At 49.9% G+C, this 19688-nt stretch overlaps 1 protein-coding gene across 5 annotated transcripts in view; it reads right to left on the reverse strand.

The window, feature by feature from the left end:
* The window catches only part of MAST2 (microtubule associated serine/threonine kinase 2), a 200885-nt gene that overhangs the window by 8633 nt on the left and 172564 nt on the right, over positions 1 to 19688 (reverse strand). For 4 of the 5 annotated variants that reach the window (XM_040231267.1, XM_040231266.1, XM_040231269.1 and 1 more), the window contains 11 exons: positions 19126 to 19146; positions 17306 to 17384; positions 14918 to 15072; positions 12952 to 13027; positions 10374 to 10583; positions 6012 to 6113; positions 3616 to 3748; positions 2756 to 2817; positions 2418 to 2503; positions 1771 to 1979; positions 402 to 540 (listed from right to left, as the gene is read on the reverse strand). In XM_040231267.1, coding sequence (XP_040087201.1) covers positions 402 to 540; positions 1771 to 1979; positions 2418 to 2503; positions 2756 to 2817; positions 3616 to 3748; positions 6012 to 6113; positions 10374 to 10583; positions 12952 to 13027; positions 14918 to 15072; positions 17306 to 17384; positions 19126 to 19146 — 1272 coding nt within the window. The remainder of the gene's footprint in view (positions 1 to 401; positions 541 to 1770; positions 1980 to 2417; positions 2504 to 2755; positions 2818 to 3615; positions 3749 to 6011; positions 6114 to 10373; positions 10584 to 12951; positions 13028 to 14917; positions 15073 to 17305; positions 17385 to 19125; positions 19147 to 19688) is intronic. The other variant, XM_040231268.1, reaches the window with a different exon arrangement.

Genomic DNA, 19688 nt, shown 5'->3' on the forward strand with positions numbered 1-19688 from the left:
GTGTGTCTTTGTATATCCTGCTCCTCAGCATGAGAGAGTCACCTACACTGGATTTAAGCTCTATAGACCAGGGACGAGAATACAGTGCTTGGCAGATGCCAGATGTCAGCCCACTTGCTCTGCCATCTACTAGATGTGTGGGTTCTTTTGCTTCTGCTTGGGTTCTTGGGTAGAGCTCCTCAGTGATTCTTTGATGTCACCAAAGCCTTACAATGCCCTTGCCGGACCCTGCTGTCAATGTTCTTTGTATCTGGGGATAGTCAGGGGTTAGAGTACCAAGCCTGGGTGCACACCCACATGAGTAGCCATTTGAGATAAATTCAAACATGCTGTGTCTGCCTTCATTTATCTTGAGACCCAAGTGGGAGACCCTAGACAAAGGACTCGAAAAGTGGGCATACTTGTCAGGCTTGAGGTCACGGTGCACGATGCCGTAATTGTGTAAGTACTCCAGGGCTAGCACGGTTTCTGCAAAGTACAGGCGCACCATGTCCACAGGCAGGGCCCCGATGTTCTTCAGCAGCGTGGCACAGTCTCCTCCTGCAACAAGCCCAGGCGACCATGAAGGAGGGAGCCAGTGCCCTGCTCCAGATGGTCTCAGAGGCCCCGGAGAAGATGGCCTCACCAAACTCCCTGGTGCTAGAGACGGTGATTCTAGCACCCCTGCTGCTGGTGTGGGTGGGAGACAGACTGTGGACCGGAGCAGGAGCAAGAGGAATCAGCCGGGGATGGTCAAGGCCACTGTTCAGGCCAAAGAAGGAAGGAACCCAGGCCTCTATGCCTGTAAGTTGACTTGTTGGGACAGGACTAAGTTATTTTTGGGTGGGAATCCTGTTTATTATAAACACATCTGGCTGATATTTCAGCATGTGTTATTTCCTTCCTGTTGGCTGTCCTTTGAAGTGAAATGAAGTCTGTCAGTCATGTCCGGCTCTTTGCGACCCCGTGGACTGTAGCCCACCAGGCTCCTCCATCCATGGGATTCTCCAGGCAAGAATACTGGAGTGGGTTGCCATTTCCTTCTCCAGGGGATCTTCCTGACCCAGGGATCGAACCCAGGTCTCCCACATTGCAGGCAGACGCTTTAACCTCTGAGCCACCAGGGAAGCCCTTTAGTTTTGAGTAAAGTAACATTGTAAACCCCCAGCACATACCCAGGGAATTAAAAGAGGAGTGTTGTTCCCAACTTCAAGACTTAGGCAAAATATCTTTGGAAGCTGTGCACAGCCCTGACGAAGCGAGAGGAAGGCCACCGGAGAAGCTGTGCTCCGCCATGCTGTTCTGTGCCAACCTGAGCATGCTGTATGCTCTTTAACAGGTGCCCCTCTAAAGTCATCTGTCAGGGTGCCAGGCTGCCTTTCTCCTGAGGGCCCAGATGCAATCCTCCCAGCGACTGATCCTGGGCGTGGGTAGCTCTGCTGCCTCCTCGATCCTGTGTGGTGCCAGTAGGCTGTGGGCCATGCAGGCTTTGGGCACAGGTTTTACAGCTGAGGGGCATATACATCCCGTCCCAGAGTGCCTCTCTCTGTGCCTGACGTGGGCAGCCTCATGGCAGCTACTGCTCCAGAAGCCTCTCCCTGGGAGAGGCACGGCACCTGGTGCCCGCCATGGCCAAATGGTCTCTATGATCCTAAAGCAGAAAACAGGGCCAAGGACAGGTGGGGAAGCTGGGCCCTGAACTGCCACACCCCCACAAAGCTGCTGGGCCCTGATCAGGGCTGTCTCTGACTGTGCCTTGGCCCCCAAGGCAGGCCACCTGTCCCCCAGTACCTTCTACATACTCCATCACCATGCACAGGTGGCGCTTGGTTTCAAAGGAGCAGAACATGCTGACCACAAAGGGGTTCTCGGCAAAAGTCAGGATGTCCCGCTCCACGAAGGCCTGCTGGATCTGGTTCCGCAGGATCAGGTTCTGCTTGTTGATCTTCTTCATGGCAAAGCGCTGCCGGGTGGACCTGTGCCGCACCAGGAACACGGCCCTGGAAGCAAAGCCTGTCCGTTCCCCACGGCCCCTGGCTATGCCCTCTGCCACTGCCAGCCTGGGGGTCAAACTGACTCCTCTCACACCTTATCAGTGTATGGAACAGAGGGGCAGGTGGTGCTCAGCAGTGAGAAGGACCCGAGGGCCTGCCCTGGGGGCTCGCCAAGTTCCTGAGGACACAGCTCAATCCCTCCTCAGAGCTCATGAGCAGAGGAGTGCCCCCAAAGGAAGAGGGGCTCTTGCCCAGGAAAGGCACCATGCTCAGCTGTCAGAGGGAACTGCACTCTCGCCTCCCTAGGAGGCTTCAGGGAGGGAGAAGGGCCATCCTGAGGGACAGTCCTGCTGCCCAGAGGACCAGGTACCACTCGCTTCAAGGAAGAAGAGCCCATGGGCCAACTGAGCTCCAGTCCCGGCCACACCTGACCCCTGCCTTTACCCATAGGCGCCATTGCTGATGAGCTTAATGGTTTCGAAGTCCTCCTCAGAGGGTGTCTTTTTCGATGTCAGAGATGCCCCACGGCCCTGGAAGACAAGGGAAAAGGCAGGGAGCAGGCATGCTCGTCAGAGTGAACACACCTGAGGGGGCTGTGCCCCAGTGTCTGCCCCGCTCAGCCCTGCCGGAGCCTCCCCACTCCTCCCGGAGCTGAACAGCCCTCAGCCCGTGCGGCGACCACCCTGTCCGCTGGCCCTCCTGCACAGTCTCTGAGAGAACCCACAGCCCGCACTCCACAGGGCCCGGGCCCCAGGGTTGAGGCAAGAGCTCAGAGTCTTTACCTCGACCGAATCATCTGTCTCCGGAGTGTCGGGACTGTCATAGCTGCTCAACTGGGCCATTTCTAGAAACAAAGCAAGGACACAAGACAAAAGTGTGCGCGGCAACCTCAGGCCTCTCGGCCGCCCACTTGTGCCACAGGACAGACGTGTGCACCGAGGGCACAAATGCTCCCTGCACCGGTCTGGGAGGCGGTCTTGCGGCTCTGGCTTTAGTAGAGTCACAGCTTTAGGACTTGTCTGCCAAATAACATTGCCACTCGTATCTCTCTTAAGTCCAGTGCCGTTCAAAAGGCCTGGAAAATTCTATAAAGCTTCCTTCAAACTCGGGACAATAGCTGAAAACAGGCCTGAAGCTGGTAGCCGGCCCCCGTCCTGCCGGCCAAGACTCTGCTCTGCTGGATGAGGCCGGGAAATAGGAAAGGCAGGGGCGGGACGACTAGAGACAAAGGGACTCAGACGCCCACCTTTATGAGAGGCTCAGGGTGAAGAGCGGAGTCGGGACCACCCCAAAGACACAGGCAGACCTGTAAGGTGGCTGCAGGAGAGGCAAGCATGCAGATGAGGTGACTGTTTTTGAAAATGTGATTGTGGTCCTTGTGTTGACCTCTTTTGACCTTTAGGATCTAAATCCAACCCAGGTGCGCCCAAGACAACTCTGCTTGGGTGTCAGAAGGCAGATGCGGACAATCTCGAAGGAGTGGCTCTTTTATGACACAGAACACAGGGTTTTCCTACAGCCCTCGGGCCTCTGAGGCTGTGTTGTGTCCCTGTCCAGCTAACCCTCTTCTCCCAGTGGTTTCCCTGCTGTTAGAGCGTGTAGGCTGTGGGGCCTCTTTGCAGCCATGAGGCTGCATGCTCACCCTCTAGGGGATCCCGTGTGAGGCCCAGTTGGCTAACGATGTAGCGGGGAATGTCACATTTAATCCCTTGTCCCTCTTTGGCGTGGCCCTCAGCTGCTTCTAACAGGTGGTAGAACTCTTCAGGGTCAAACTCCTGTACCGGGGAAAGAGGTAGTCAGTGGTGAGAGCTACAAGCAACGGCTGCTGGCCTTTATGGTTTTAAGGCATTTACCCAGAGCAGGAGGAATAGGAAGACTTCCTCTTTGTGATGGACACCCCTACCCCAGAATCCCCAGAAACATCATGAGTCAGGGACCAATGGGGACAAAGCTGTCTTAAAGGTCACCTCCAGATTGGACATACTAAACATCTGCTGTCTTCTACAGCAAGACGACTCAGAGCTTTCAGTTTCAAGAGAGCTCTGCCTATCTGCCTGGTCCCGACACAGCACTGTCCGGTGTCTTCCCATACCTAGTGCAGAGAGGCAGTCCTGGCCCACCTTCAATCACACTTCACAGCCCTGGTGGCACACACCCATGCTGTCAGGCATCTACTGAGCAACCCCTGTGTCCTGGGGTCTAGAGAGCCATATGGACACAGCACAGAAGTCCTTGTCTGCCCAGAGCACAGAATAATGAGGGCCTCACTGATTGAGTGCCTACTAAGTGTCATACTTGGAGCTAAGCCCTGATGATACCTCTATGATCTTGGGGAGGAAGTCAAGTCTCACAGAGATGCATGGATTTGACCATGGCCACAGAGGAAGGGAGAAAGACAAAACCACTGCACAAGCCCAGACTTAACTGCCAGCCCCTGTTTAACCACAGACTTCATGTTGTTGCGGGAGCGGCCCTCTGGTCACCACAACCCCAGCCTCCACTGCTTTCCTTTACCTCTGTTCTCAGGGGTTTAGAAACCACCACCACCACCTATTTGGGTAAAATCTAAGCCAGACTGGGAAATTCTATTACCTTCTTCTTCCTGCGTCCCTGTCTAGTCAGAATGTCCACTGCATAAACCCCCTCTGCCCGACTCTCCTCCTCTGGCCTCTACCACCCTCCTAGTTCATGGCGTGCCTCTCCCACATGAACTGTCCCCACTGTCCCTGGCCCATCCTGCCTTCTCCCCCAGTTCACTATCCGTGTTGTACCCATAGTTTTCTTTCTCAGGAGTAAATCTCATGGAGTATTACTCAGAAATAAAAAGGAACCGATTACTGCTGCGTGGAATAATATGTATGAATTGCTACAAAATTGTGCTGAGCTAAAGAAGTGAGAACATACTGCATGATTTAATTTATATGAAACTGTATAAAAGGCAAACTTAACCACAGTGAAAGAGCAGATAGGTGGCTATCTGGAGAGGGAGGCGAGGTGGGGAGGGGAAAGTGGCTGACTGCAAAGGGACACAAGGGAATTTTCTGAGGTGAGAGACGTATCTTCCATCTCAGCTGTGGCAGTGACTAGACAGGTGTAGATTTGTTAAAACTCACTGAACTGTATAACCAAATAGGATATATTTTATTGTATGTAAATTATACCTTTACAAAGTTAGTTTTTAAAAGTAAATCTGACCACGTCACATTCTTACCTAAACTTCCTGATGGCTCCCAGTGGCCTTATGGATAAACAGAAACTCCTAAGCCAAGAACCCGCACCCTTCATGGTCCTGTCATGATCCACCTCCCAAGTTTTTCCCTCACCAGCTCTTCAGACATACCCGTACCCCATCAAATGTCCTTTCTGACAGCTCTCCCCTGGCAAACTCACAGTCATCCTTCAAGTCACTGACTAAGCATCACGTTCCCCAGGGGGCCTTCCCTCCACATTCATTCCTGTCCATCCTGAGAAGGACTAGGGCACGTCCCTCCCCACTCCCCATGTTCCCGCTGCACCCTGGATTTTCCCCCTTCACAACACTGCTGCCAATATCATAACTAGTATTTGGACATCTTCAGGCCTTATACCTAAGGCACCCAAGATGAATTCTAACCCTGCTGCAGAGGAGGCCTTATGGGATCAGGACTCTGCTTTATTTATACCTCTCCAGTGTCTAGAATGAAGGAGGCATTCAGTAAAGTGTCACTGAATGATCAAATGAAGGGTGGACTCAACTTGTGCAAACAAAACTGGCCTGTGCTCCTCAGCCCGGGGGCCCCCACTAACCTGGGCTTGCTCAGTGTGGGGTGGGCAGATGAAACCTCTCCCCACCGCTCTCCTCAGGGGTGTCCACCTCTCCTCAGGGACGAATTTGGTCCCCCAGTGCTTGCACATCATATTTAAATAAGGACTTCAGCAGCAGAAATGGCAGTGGGTGCCCACAACAGTTCTGCTGTTAGCAGAATACTTCCTCTGCAGTCCCTATTCCCTCCCCTCCAGCCACCACCCCCAACCCCAACCTTCCCAGAGCCCACTCACCAGGCATTCCAGGAGACGAGCTGGGCGGGCAATGACAATCATCAGCTTTTTCACCAGCTGCATCACAAAAGCCACTTCTGAACTCTCTGAGCGCTCATGAGCCTGTAGAGAAGACAAAGGTAGCTTGAGCGATCTGCTGGCCCAGCGTGGCGGAGCAAAGCAGGACTGGCCTGAACAGAGCCGACTCTGGGGAGAAGCGCTTTGTAGTACAGAGAGCTCTGCAAAGCAGAGACTTTAGAGGGGGTCAGAGGGCCATGGGCAGGAGCCACGTGAGCTGGTGAACACTGCATGACGCAGGAATGTCACACGGACACACCGCTTTACCTGCTTCTCCATCCAGCAGGCTTCACTTACCTACCAGACCCCAGCTCAAGAGGCAGCTCTCAATGGAGCCTTCACTGATGCTTTCCACCACAGACAGACTGTAAGGAACAGAAAGACCTCAAAGCAGGAGAGCGAGGTGAGCAGCAGGGACTTCAGAGAGCAGCTCTGGCTGTAGTGGGGATGGTGCCTGAAAGAGGGCAAGTCTAAAAGGAGGAAAGCCCACCAACCGGCTATGGCAATAGTGAAGATGAAAAAGGCATAAATCAAGGAAGTAAGAATGTAGGGAAATGGACAGACTGGGCCATCTGAGAGCAGCCCTGAGGGGTGCAAGAGGCAACAGATGGTAACTGCAGCTCCAATCTTTGGGAAATTTCAGTGAACCTCTAAATGAAACAGATAATATAGATAGGCAGTTTAGGTGAGGATAGGAAGTAGTAGTTAGTAGTAGTTAAGTTGCTAAGTCGTGACTCTTGTAATCCCATGGACTGTAGCCTACCAGGCTCCTCTGTCCATGGGATTCTCCAGGCAGGAATACCGGACTGGATTGCCATTTCCTTCTCCAGGGGATCTTCCTGACCCAGGGATCGAACCCAGGCCGCCTGCATTGTAGGCAGATTCTTTACCAACTGAGCTACAAGGGAAGCCGCAAGGATAGGTAGAGAACATATTCCCTTTAGCTTTAAAAACAAAGCAGGTAGGTGGAAAAGAGTTCTGTTTTGGACCTGGAGAGTCTGAGGTACTACACTAGCTACTTCCTCAGGTATTTGCTCAGCCCAGGAGAGCTTCTTTTTTCTGGAAACTGCTCTGACTTCTAGAATCCCTATTGTGTGGCTGCACTTTCCCTCCCACTTCTAACAGCTGACCAGAGGGGATATAGGTGCTGAAAGATGGATGGAACGACAATGGTCAATATCAGGGTGACAGAACTGTATAACCCACTTCTGGGGAAAGGGATGAGCATACCTACCAAAGAGAGAACAGAGTGGGCCGGAAGAAGATGACCCTTCCTGGGCTTTCCACAGGTCCTCATTTCTAGCTCTGGTCCCTTCCAAAAGCCTGGTTGCATCGCTGTCTTCAATTCTCTAGGACCTGCCCTTTCAGTCTATATAATAAACTGTTCTGAGGTGGCTTTACTAATTGCAATGAAGAATACCAGCCAATGTGACAAGGAAAGTGAAGGAGCTGAAATTCAGGAGAACGCAGGTGGGCAGGGACCCTTAGTGGATGGATGACAGCTGAAGACATGGGGGCTGACAGCACTGCTCAGAGTGAAGAAGGAGAACGGGAGCATGGATGCTCCGGAGGGTGCTCCTCAGAACGCCAGAATTTAAGAGAACTTGTGAAGGGGCAGCAAGACGGGAGAGAATAGTGTCACGACAACCAGGGGGAGGGGAGATCAAGGAGAGGTTTGTTCACTATGCAAACTCCTGCAGAGAGGCAAGCAAAGAGGAAGGCTGACAGAGGTCACAGGATTTGGCAACTGGCCAGCTAGTTCTTTGGGGACTTTTGCCTGAAACAGTTTTAGTGGAATATGGGAACGGAAAGTGGAAGGCAGGACGCTGAGTAGTGAATAGGTTGCAAGAAAAGAAATATAGCAAATGAAGACCATTTAAAAACAAAACAAAACAAAAAAAACCTGGTTATTAAATGAGAAGAGAGGCTGGGCACTTGATGAAATTGTGTTCACTCTTTTAAGGTGCAGCCCAAATATCAACTGTGTGAAGGCTCATCTAAGACCCCTGCTCCATGACACACACACACACACACACAAACGAAGAACAAGAAGTAACAGCTCCCTTTTCTATGTTCTCCTAGCTGTTTGCTCATAGCACATGGTACTAGCATGCTGTCTTATAATTAACTGTCTCTACAGCTATGCTGTTGGGCCTTGTGAATAGACAGCCTGTGTCTCTCTTTTTCCCTCACATACTAAGCCTAGCATAGGTGCCTCTTATATAGCAGATGTCAATGCTTGCTGACTAAGTGTTTGAAAGTGTAAGATCTTAGGCTCTGGAATGAATAACCTGGGTTTGGGTTCCAACTCTATTACACAAGAAACAAGTTACCTTGGGCTAGCTTGGCCCCTTTAAGTTTTGGTTTTCTCATCTGTTTATTTAGAGAATAATAATAGCACCTTCCATACGGTGCTGTTGTGAAGTGAAATCAGTGCAGTAACTAGCATATTCATGTACCAAGGTTTCCCCGCAGGCATCTTTCATTCTAGTCATGTCAAACTACTTTACCTGTACTGTCCAGAATGTACCAAGTTCCTCCACACCTCTGAGAGGTTGTTTGTACTCCTTCCTAAGTCCAGTGAACTCCTACCTCCTCATCAAGATCCAACTTTTCCTGAACTCTCCACAAAGTCAGCATATCCTCCTCTGTGCTCAGGATTCATCTCTAGCTAGTGCTCATCAATCACACTTACTACAAAAAACAAAAGTGAGGTAATTCATAGAGCACTCGGTGTGATGTCTGGCACACAGGACACTTCAATAAATAATAGCTGTTATTTTTACTGTAATTCTTATTGATGGATCTGTACACCCCAGTCAAAGGCAAATTCCTTGAGCCAGACCTGCACTGGACTTCTTTTCTGCATTCCTAGGGCCTAGCAAACGGCAGAACATATGACTGCACTGGCTCCGTGTCTAGTATTCTTCCTGCTTCCAGGGGCAATGAGTCTGGAAAATGCCTGTAGTTTCTGGGCGGGGCTCTGACTTTAGCATTCCAGAAGATCAATCTTAGACGTACAAGCAACCTTGGAAGTTTGATTGATTTACCTGATATCTCAGTCCCAGATTCCTATCTATTGCTACAGAACTGTTAGAAAGTTATTCTTGAATGGAAACAAACAGCTGCCCCTGATGTTTCATGGGACTTTAGCTTTTTAAAACTCGTATTTCTGCAATGTCTGAATACTTTTAAAATCAGAAAGACACTTTTATAGAAGGAAGAGCTTCTTCATCTATTAAAATCAAAACCTTCCTCACAGCAACTCTCGTCTACCTTTTAGGGGCCAGAAAAGCTATGCATCTATTACATATGAGAAGACTTCCAGTATCTGACAGCAGTGATCGCGATCCTTTCTCTAGCTTCAACTTTTTCCTAAATTAAAAAAACAAAAAACTCCCTGCTCCTAACTTCTGGACTAACACATTGGAGTCCATCTGATTATCAGCCTTGGCTCTCAGCTCAGTTGGTGAGAAGGCATGGGTCTGGAGGTAACTGGATCTGGTCTGGGAAACACTTAGTGACATGAAGAGCCCAGCCCCAGGGAGACAGCACATCTCCTCTCCCCTAAATTGTGCTAATTGTGTGATATGAACAGCTGTGGTCTGCGGAGAAGCACCCATCACCCAAGTGGAGAGGTGGAGAGCAAGCCAACAGCGGAGCACAAAGTAACGAGGACTCAGTGGCCTCTGGATTACTTCACCCAGAGACTTCTCACGCTCGGGAGCACCAGGTCTCTAAACCGTCTGTCCCCACTAGAGAACTTCTCACTACGTAAAGGGAGTATCAGCGAACAGATAAACCCACAGAGCAGTCCTCAGGACTGCTTTATCTCGGCTGAGAAGAGGCGGTCTCAAGGCTCTGCTTACACCAGTGTAGACTACCTTTTGTAAGAGGCCTGGCCTTCACAAAAACCTCTGCCAGGGCCTTTGGTAGACCAGTGTGTCTACCAAACGATAGCCCACAGCAGCCACTGGGGCCCCTTTCTGGCTTTGGGTTACAAGTCTCCTAGGCAAATATTTATGAACACTACCAGTGTTGGAACCTCGGGCAGGGTGACTGGAATTAGAAAAGGAAAAAACTCATAGTACTGAGTTCTGATACTAAACAGGCTTCTCTCAGAAATGCAGGGGACTGAGGAGGAACCAAAGTCCAACAGCAGCAGCAGGACACGTGAGGTGGGCCCCCCACACCAGCAAGAGGTGGCAAGCAGGCTGGGAGCACTGTGATTGCTTTAATCTGAGCTCAGGACCAATAACCACTGCCACATGGAGCATTCACCAGAGTCCGCACAAGGACACTCACATCTTGCAGAAGCTTCTCTAAATTCTCTTGAAGTTCGTAGAAGTAGTGTGAGGTAATGAGGCCACTCCGGGATTTGTCCAGGCAGTCTCGGGCCATCTCTATCACCTGATGATGAATAAAGCTCAAGGTTCCATCAGCCAAGGGCAACACGTTGTCTGGAGTGTTGGAGGAGATGAACTCGGCTAGACGCCCTTCCATTTGTGCAGTGGCCTGCAAGTCAAAGAGGACAAGTGACTCTCTCCTCCTGAGCCAGGTCGCCTGGAGCTAAGCCTGAAGGGCCTGGTCATAGCCTGAGGACAGGCTCTGTGATCCTGCTTTCCTCATGTTGCACTTGGGGAACCTGACGACTGGACACATAAAAGGCCGCCTTCAAGTCAAGTCAAACGTTCAGTCAAGGCCCTCTCCCATCTGGCCTTGTCCACCTCCCCACTCCTTAAAGGGCATGCTCTCTTGCTCTAAGGACACTGGCGTTCTATTGTTTCGCTCCTTCATTATGCTGTCTCACGCCTCTGTCCATTTATGCTGTTGCTTGTGTATGGCTTTTTCACCTGCCAAGCCTGCCTGGCAAACTCATGACTCCTTCTAATCTCAGTTCAAGCATCATTTTCCTCTGGGAAGTCTTTGATTCCTCCAGGCAAACTAGGGCTTCTTTTCCTCTGTGCTTCCACTGGACACCCCAACTATACAAACTTGGTGTGTAGACACTGCTGGTTTCTAAATCTGTCTCCAAACTGGGAATTTCTTCAAGCCAGAGAGAATCTGATTATCTCAGGATGCTCTTACTTCAACTTAGGACCCAAGCGAGCTAAGCAGATGTTCAGAGAGTATTTACTCAAGTTGTGAACCTGCCAGCTCAGGGACCCAGATCCCCAGCACAGCAGCATGGGGTTTGGCTCAGAAGCCTCTTGGGGACCTAACTGCATATGAATGTCGAAAGAACATACGTGAGCTAACAAGTTCCTGCCTATCTGGGGCTTGGCTTTCTTTTCTTTGCCCACCAGGTGGCAATTTCTGATTTTCAGTGTGTTTAGGTGGATATTTGTGTATGTGCGTGTATGTATACACACATTTTTGGTTTATGCATATAGAGACACATATATATATGGTGGTGGGAGGGGAGAGGAGGTAGTGGAAGGAATCAACATATTTTCTCTATCATCACTTCATCCTACATGAATGACTTGGGGACATACAAACATGGAGTGCTAGAATAACACACCTAATACATACGGAGGAAGAAGAGGAAACATGGGGTGCATTTCCAGACACTATACATACCCCCAAGGTTTTAATAAAGAACCAAGCACAACAGAATGATTTCCACACTGTCACTCTGCCCCTCTGCTTTGCTCTCGTTCTCCAGGGCCCACTCAAAGGCTAGAGTGTGCAGACCACAGAGCAGCAGGGAAATAACAGCTAACACTTCTGAGTGCTTACTGTGTCCTGGGCACAGTTAGAAAAGTTTAATGTTCATTAATCTTCACAAGCTCCCTATGAGAGAGATTCTCTTCTTATCCCAAATTACAGATGAGGCAAATGAAGTTCAGAGAAGTTAATCGTCTGCCCCGGGGCACAAGACTAACACACAGGGGAGGCAGACTTGGACGCAGTCGGTCCGCTCCCAGAATCTCTTCCTCACTGCTCCGCTTCCTGTGAAGAAGGAAAGCACAAGGGTGGCACAGCCTTCCCTCAGCCTGCCATGTGTGCCCGGAGACTCCCCGAGGCTAGAGAAAGGACACGTTGGAGGAGCAGGAAACCACACATTGCCAGCCCTGATACAGATGAACAGGCAGAGCCGGGGGCCTGGATGGAGCATGAAGAAAGAGGCCTGAAGACCTCATGCTTGCTGCTGTCATGAAGAGGGGTCCACCTGGCCCTGGTTCCCTCTCTCCAGAGCTGGTTTGTTCTGCAGGGGCAAGGCCTATCATTAGGCAGCCACACCACAGGGTTTAGGCATGTGGTCTTCAAAAGGAAATGCAACTGCAAAACAAGGTTGTCGTTCCACATACGAGGAGGTTCACCATCAAACTGCAGCGATGAAGACGACTTCCCAACTATCTCAGGACAGTAACCCGCCTCCCCTCTTGGCATTTCCCCATTTGAAAACACAAGTCCAGTTGTGAATAGCAACTCTGAGCTCTGTCTCCCACCCTACTGCTCCCTCTGGCCAATTTCGTGGCAGGGGAAATTTAGAAATCTGCCTTGAATGAAGGTGCTCTCAGAGGGCAAATCTCCTTCTGGGGGATCCCAACTCATGGCTCCTCACTGCGGGGTTAGAACCAAGATCTCTGCTCTTCCTTCCCCATTAACATGTGGTAGGATATGGCTTTGACATTTCCCTCTAGACACCCCTTTTCTGTGGGGAGTGGGGAAACAGAGGCTTGCAAGCACAGTCCCCAGGTTTCCAGGTCCTCTATCCCTCCCCTTCTCTGGCAGTCTGGCAGCCGCCGTGTTGTGCCCTCCTATTCTGGCTGCCTCCAGAGACAGGGTGCTACCTCCCACCTCTGGTCTTTGCAGTGGGGCTGGCTGGAGGCGGCATCCTTGAGATATTACCGTTTCTTTTAATCTGGATCCTTACCTTGGGGAATCTTTCCTTGTATACATGATTCATCATTATTATTTCACTGTCAAAGGAAACTGGTGACCGTCCAGGACTAAATAAGAAAGAAATAAGTGTGTTACGTTGGTGCCAGGAACATTGAAGAGAAAGAGGCCCATCCCCAGAGCCCGTGCCTGCCCACCGTCTGCAGCACCCATACACTCCCACCTTCAGGAGTGCTGAGTTCCAGAGCCTCCTTTTTCCTGGAGCTGCCAGTACACTTTCTTCAGCTCAAAATGGTGTTACTTGGAGCTAGACTACCTTCCTGTAAGAGGCCTGGACTTCACAAAGACCTCTGCCAGGGCCTGAAAAGGCCTAGACAGGAGGAGACCACTCTTGAAGCCACAGGTGGTTCTTCTAGGATCCCCACCCCCATAACAAGACTCTCTGGGTCCTCCTTGCTTTGGCCAGTGGGGTTGGGCACACCCCTAGCATGTTCCAGGAATCAAATCAAATCAAACTACCAACCATCAAAACAACTAGAGGAAGACAGTGTATACCTGTATCTTTTCCAAACAAGCTGCAGCCAGTGGGGCTGACCTAGCTCTACCTGGGGGATGAATGAGGCTGGTCCCGCCAGCCTGTTGAGGACTGTACACCTGGGCCATCTAAATCTTCTGCTTTGGTCCACGTGTGATTATATCCCCGTAAAGGATTTCAAAGTCTGAGCTGCACAACTGAGTGGCTCCTTGGGTCCTGCCCACTTTGATGCCCCCGACCCGTGATCCCAGTTGAGTCCCGAGCTGCTCTTTTCTGCCTCTCCTCCCTGCAGTGGCCCTGGCCCATCTGCTGCATTGATGCACATTACCAAGCACTTTAAGAGTAATCCTCAGGGATTCCCAGAGATACTGCCATCCTCTCAATCTCAGGTGGTCTAACAGTGCCCCTGTTTCTGTGTGGACTGTGAGGAGCACCAAGATTCGGGCATTCCTCTGTGGCACTGGGCTCCATGCTCCCTTGTCTGAACCTCTGACCCTGTGCACTGCAGTCCCCGTCATTACTGTCCTCAACCTAAACTTGAACCAGTCTTTGTGGTCTGGCTCAGCTCACTCCCTGACACTTGCAGTGCCAACATTACCCGAGGGGACTCTTCCTGGGAGGCATTACTCCTTGGCCCCCACCCTCAACATGTCGGCCAATTTAGTATTTCTCAGGGGCCCTGGAAAGCTGAGCTCCATCTCTGAAAGCCCTGCTCATTGCAGTTTCCACCTTCTTCTTGAACCTGGAATTCTGGCACAGATTTACCATCTAATGCCAAAGAGAAGAGCTGACTGAATCTATGGAATACACAGAGAAATCAGGGGTTAAGGACTGCTTGGTTTGATGAGCCCTAGTTATTCAGGCAGACGAGACTGATTGAGATGGTCATTCTTTTGCGATGGGCTTCTCCCCGAGTCAGCCACAAGTGTCCTAAGAAGCAATGTTTTCAGTTGGCCGAGTTATATATTCTGGGCCTCTGGGTTCTTAGCCAGGTAACCATCAGAAGGGATGATACCATTACTCTCCCATAACAGAAGAGTCCACAGTACATTTCTACTGCCAACTACTTTTAAAGGGAAGAAGAAGGACCCCCTCTTCTTGCCTAAGAGCATCGTTAGGCACCTCTCGGTGGCAGGGAGTGGTGGGGGGAGCTGAACTGTACCCGAAGCCAAAGGGCTTGGGCCTCCCTGGGCTTGACTCATTCTAGCTGTGCCCATGTGCTAGGCCAGAGGTTGGCAAATTATGGTCCGCAGACCAAATCTGGCCAGCTGCCTGCTTTTATAAATAAACTTCACATAATGTCTGTGGATGAGTCCACACAACAGCAGAGTAAGTAGCTGCCAGAGGTGGTATGGCCTACAAAGTGTGAACTATTTACTGTCTTGCCCTTTATGGAGCAAGTATGCCAACTCCTAGGCTCTGAGGACAAGGTGAGCTCCAGGGCACCGGGCGGAAAGCCCCTTACCTGAGGCTGCGAGAGCGGGGCCGCAGGGCGGGAGACTGCCGCCCCTCCTCATCAGGCACACTCTCTGTGCTGAAATGCTTCGTCAAGAAGTGCAGCTCATCGGCCGTGGGCTGGAAAGGCAACTGGTGCAGCTTCTCCTGAGAGGAGCATGACGACTAGAGGGGACATTAAAAAAAAGCATTAGAGACAAGTTTGAGGCAGGCCAGGAGCGGAGGTGGGCTGAGAATGGTGAGAGGCCCCCAGTCAATGTAAACCTGAAGTCAGCCCACAGCGGCAGGCTTCCCCTCCACAGGGCACGATCCTGTTAGTCAAAAAAAATTCCCATCTCTACCCCTCAGGGCTCTCAGTCCTGATGGAACCGAGATACTCTCCTCTTTCCTGAGTTTTGCAGGGGGTCAAACCCAGACATTTGTGAGGTGTGAGAGCTCCCCGACTCCCTAGGGGTCCTCTTTAGGTGGCAAAAAGCAGATTCTTCTGCAAGGACCCCTTACTTTTGTGAAGCTTTTGGCTAGTTGGCATGGCAGGTGATTAATAAGTCATGCTTCCTGGCTTCTTTGGCAATGCCCTAGGGATGCTCGGCCTACAAACGACATCCTGGTAAGTTCTCCTTCCTACAACACCTTGGAGAGCCCCGGGGGAGCTCAGCAATGCTTTCTTCAGGCTATTAACCAGAGGGTAACTGGCTTTGCTGAGGCTGTGACCACTTCACCCAGGCTCTAGGGATACCAATAGGCAAGAAAATTCAGCAGGGAACAAAATTATTTTCAGATCTGCAACCCAAAGACTAGACTTGACCTGAAAATAGGTAAGAGTTCTAAACATGGCCTGATGACTGAGATTAAAGCTAAGCCCGCTGGAGTCACAGGAGACGACGAGAGGGAGTGAGCGGAGCTGTTAGAGGCAGCCCGCAGTGCAGCCACTGCCCTGGCAGCCCTGGTCAGTGAGCAGCCCCTTACCCGATCAGACCGGCTACAGCAGCCGCCAGCCTAATGCTCTTGGCTCAGTTCTGCTCACCAACTGATGAAGGATCTGGAGTTAAATGTCTAAATCCATTTACACTCAAAGCTGCAGCACCACACTGAGAGAACTCTGAGGGCACACGTAAGCCTTAATACCAAGTGAGAAACCAGAATTTTTTTGACTAACAGTGCACACTTCTCTCATGGAATGCTATAATAAATAAAGTTGTAAACAGCTGATGGGAGGTTTTCACAGGGCTTTGTCTTGGTCACATTTTTTATAAATGGTTTGGACAGAAACTATAAAAAAGCATCCTCACTCAACTGCAACTAACATGAAGCAAAGTTGGTATTTTAAGGTATTTCAATAAAATAAACTGAAGCAATGGGTTGGGTCAATTAGAATTTTTTGAACAGGAATATATATACCTGGAGAATCCCAGGGACGGGGGAGCCTGGTGGGCTGCCATCTATGGGGTCACACAGAGTCAGACACGACTGAAGTGACTTAGCAGTAGCATATATACGTAAGAAATACCTGATACTTACCTTGGATCTAAAAAAATCATGGCTGAGTAAAGGATTATGGGAAGGGATATTTACTAGGGAAAGATCTGAAACTAACAGCTGCTGAAAGACCAATGAGATCTTCGGATTAATTTAAGAGTAATATTTAGGACTCGCCTGCAGGTCCAGTGGTTAAGACTCTGCACCCCTACTGCAGAAGGCATGGGTTGGATCCCTGGTCAGGGAACTAAGATCCCACAGGCTGTGAGGTGCAGCAAAAAAAAAAAAAAAGAGTAACTCCTTTTACTTGCTTTGGATTTATGAATATAGACAAATCGAGCTGAGAAGACCTAAAGAATGGTGGAATACAAGGGAAGTGGGTCATCCAGTCTGTGCCTTGCAAAGCCTGAAATATGGCCCTTTACAGAAAGTGTTTGCCAATGTGTCATCTTGCCTTCAAGTAAAAGTTGCTCAGTGAGGAAGTCTCATTTTAGCATCAGTTGTGCACAGCAGCAATAGGACATCTGCTAAAATCTTCCTTAAGAAGTTTTAGAAGTTTTTGAAAGGAAAAGTGAACAAGTTGGAGGATACATGTCTTGACTGTAGTTCTGGAAATAAAATAGGGGAGCAAGGGAACTGTGCTTAGGAGTCCCTGTGCCCAGCCTCATGGGCAAAGAAAAAGTCCATCCTCAAGTCCCCCTCAGACTCCACTAGGAATTAACTGATGCTCAGAAACAAGCTGGTTAATTCTTTCCAAAGGCATGTAATGGATTTGACTACGGCTGTTAAGGGCCACCAGACCTCTGCCCCCCTCAGCCTCATCCCAAACAACCTCTCTGAGCTGGGCTTTGGAGAAAAAGTTGAGAACCATTTCACAACACTGTAGGGTGAAGGAAGTACAGCCACAGACTTGGCTACTTACTGAGACAGTAGAGCTAGGGGTGTTGGTTCCATAGCCTGAAGAGGGCAATGAGGCCAAAGACCAGCGCCGTCCATCAGTCCTATGTAAGAAACGAACGTTAGGTAGTTTCTACCAGAACCCACCCTGAGCCCAGGACCTGCCTGTCTTTTGATCAGTTTTTTGGGGGCAACTAATTCACTGGTGGACTCTTTCTTGTCTCAAGACTGTACTGTTTGGTCCAGCACATGCTTTCATATCTCTCTCCTACATGGGGCCTTTGTTCCGTATTTTCCACTGAAAGACAGACATCTCTGACTATAAAGGAGTCCATAACTTTAAATACGAACATCTGTTATGCAATACTATGGTTTTGGAATAAACATCTTTACACTCTCAGCTTATTCACTTCTAGCAATGACAGAGGATCCCAACTAAAGGCTACGTCACAAGGAGAGAACTGCCCCTGAAACGCTAGTTCCCTTCCTAAAGGCTCTATATGAAGGGGCCTTTGAGTGCCCCAGGCCACTGGGTTGACAACCAGGAAGAAATAAAACAGATGGCAAATAGTCAAAGGCTACCCAGGACCCATCAGGATTGATAAATCCAATCTTTGAGAATGTCTGCCAAAGAGTGACAGCAACCTGATGAATGAGGAGTGAGGTGGTATAGCCTTGGCTGTATATGAGACTCTGGGGCAGGCTTCCAGATGCTCTTTAGAGGATATGCCTGAAGCTCTCATTACAGAGAACCACAGTTACCTGCTTTGCTGTAGAAAAGAAAGATCAAGCAAACATTTGGCTTGAAGCTTTTATAACATGGACAAGTGATTCTTTCCTGGATTACAGGATGTACTGTAACAAATGTTCTTTCTTGTGGGGCTTGGGAGTGTAACCTGCTCTGGTTGAAGTTAGAGGAAAACTTCTTCGAACATTAGCAATGGAGGACCTTTAGAAGTTAAGTTCAATACTCTCAATCTTCAGAGAAAACATTAAGACCCAGAGATCAGGGTGAATTGTTTTGTTCCAGGCTTCACAGTTAACAGTGGGTGGGGTGAGGCATGAGAGGAAGAAGCAAAAAAGGAATCAATCTTGCCAGGGCTTTTCTTTTGGAAGCACTCCCCTCCACCGCCAGCAACACTGAGCAGCTTTTCCTACTAGGTTCTGTTAGGGGACAGCCGGGGGTTCCATGCCACATGCACACAACTCAAAATCCATGCCACCCAGGCAGCCAGTCCTGCTGGAACCTAGTCTCTGAGATGAGCCTGCTCAAACATGATGTTCTCTCAGACCTCTCTGCTTGGCCCTGAGAGCTCTACACAAGAAAGCAAGTCAATTCCTGGAAAACAGAGCTCAGTGAAAATGGAACTAGTCTAGCTCAGGGAGGCATTTCCCAAACCCTTGTCAGATACACGTCTCCACAGGTGACTTTTCCTCCTTCACATGGAAATGGAAACCAACTGCATGGCAGCCATTTTCCTAGAAACTGAGCAGAGACCACCAGAGTCAGAAATGCCACTATGAGGAGGCCTCTGTGTCCTCTGCTGGGTCAGCCACTGGGTGACCAAGCAAAGCTGTGGGAATCAGGCTGACTTGTCTCTTCGCTCAGAAGCTTGGAACTATTTATCAAATCCTGCCTCTAAGCCTATGAGCATGGAGCCTTGGTTCCAGCAGGCAGAGGGCGCTCCCTAAGGCCTCTTTGCTAGAAATGAAAGGCCAAATGTCCAAACCCACAGTCAGAGAAGACTCATCACACCCAGTTCTCACCAAGCACAAGACCACAAACCATACTGTCTGGCCATGCACAGCAGTTTCCCAGCCCCTCCCCGTCAAGTCCGCTATTACCTGTCTGCTCTGTGGCCATGGCTGTGGTGGAAAGACACACATTAAAGTGAGAACCAAAGGGAACCAGAGAGATTGATCTGTCTGACCCCTGGCGTTTGGTCTAGCTTGGCAGAGGCAAACCTTTTGTTTAGGAATGTGTAAAAGTTAGAAGTGGAATTGTATGACTAACAGGTATACCCCTAGAGTTTCATTACATCTGTCTTTTGTGTGAAATTCCAAACTAATGCAATGCTATAAAGCCCATGCTGGACTTCAGTGATAGGAAACACAATTCCTGAGGACTCTGTTTGGCCAGATTGACGTCTTCTTCCCCTCCCCTATCAATACCTAACTGCTTTCCTGCTCTGTCTGGTAAGGGGACAGCCTAGCTTTCTGTCTTCAACTCAAACTTTAGGCCACCTAGCACAGACCTGTGTGGCTCTCAGTGGTAATATCAAGCCTCAAAGTTTCCAGCTGATCTATTCCTAAAGCCCATGCAATGACGCAGGCACAGGGCACCAACGGAACAAGCTATTCCCTCTGCCTGGATTGGTCTACACACCTGTGTTCTCACTTTCAACATG

Source organism: Oryx dammah, unplaced genomic scaffold, assembly GCF_014754425.2.
Source record: "Oryx dammah isolate SB20612 unplaced genomic scaffold, SCBI_Odam_1.1 HiC_scaffold_28, whole genome shotgun sequence".
Lineage (NCBI taxonomy): Eukaryota > Metazoa > Chordata > Mammalia > Artiodactyla > Bovidae > Oryx > Oryx dammah.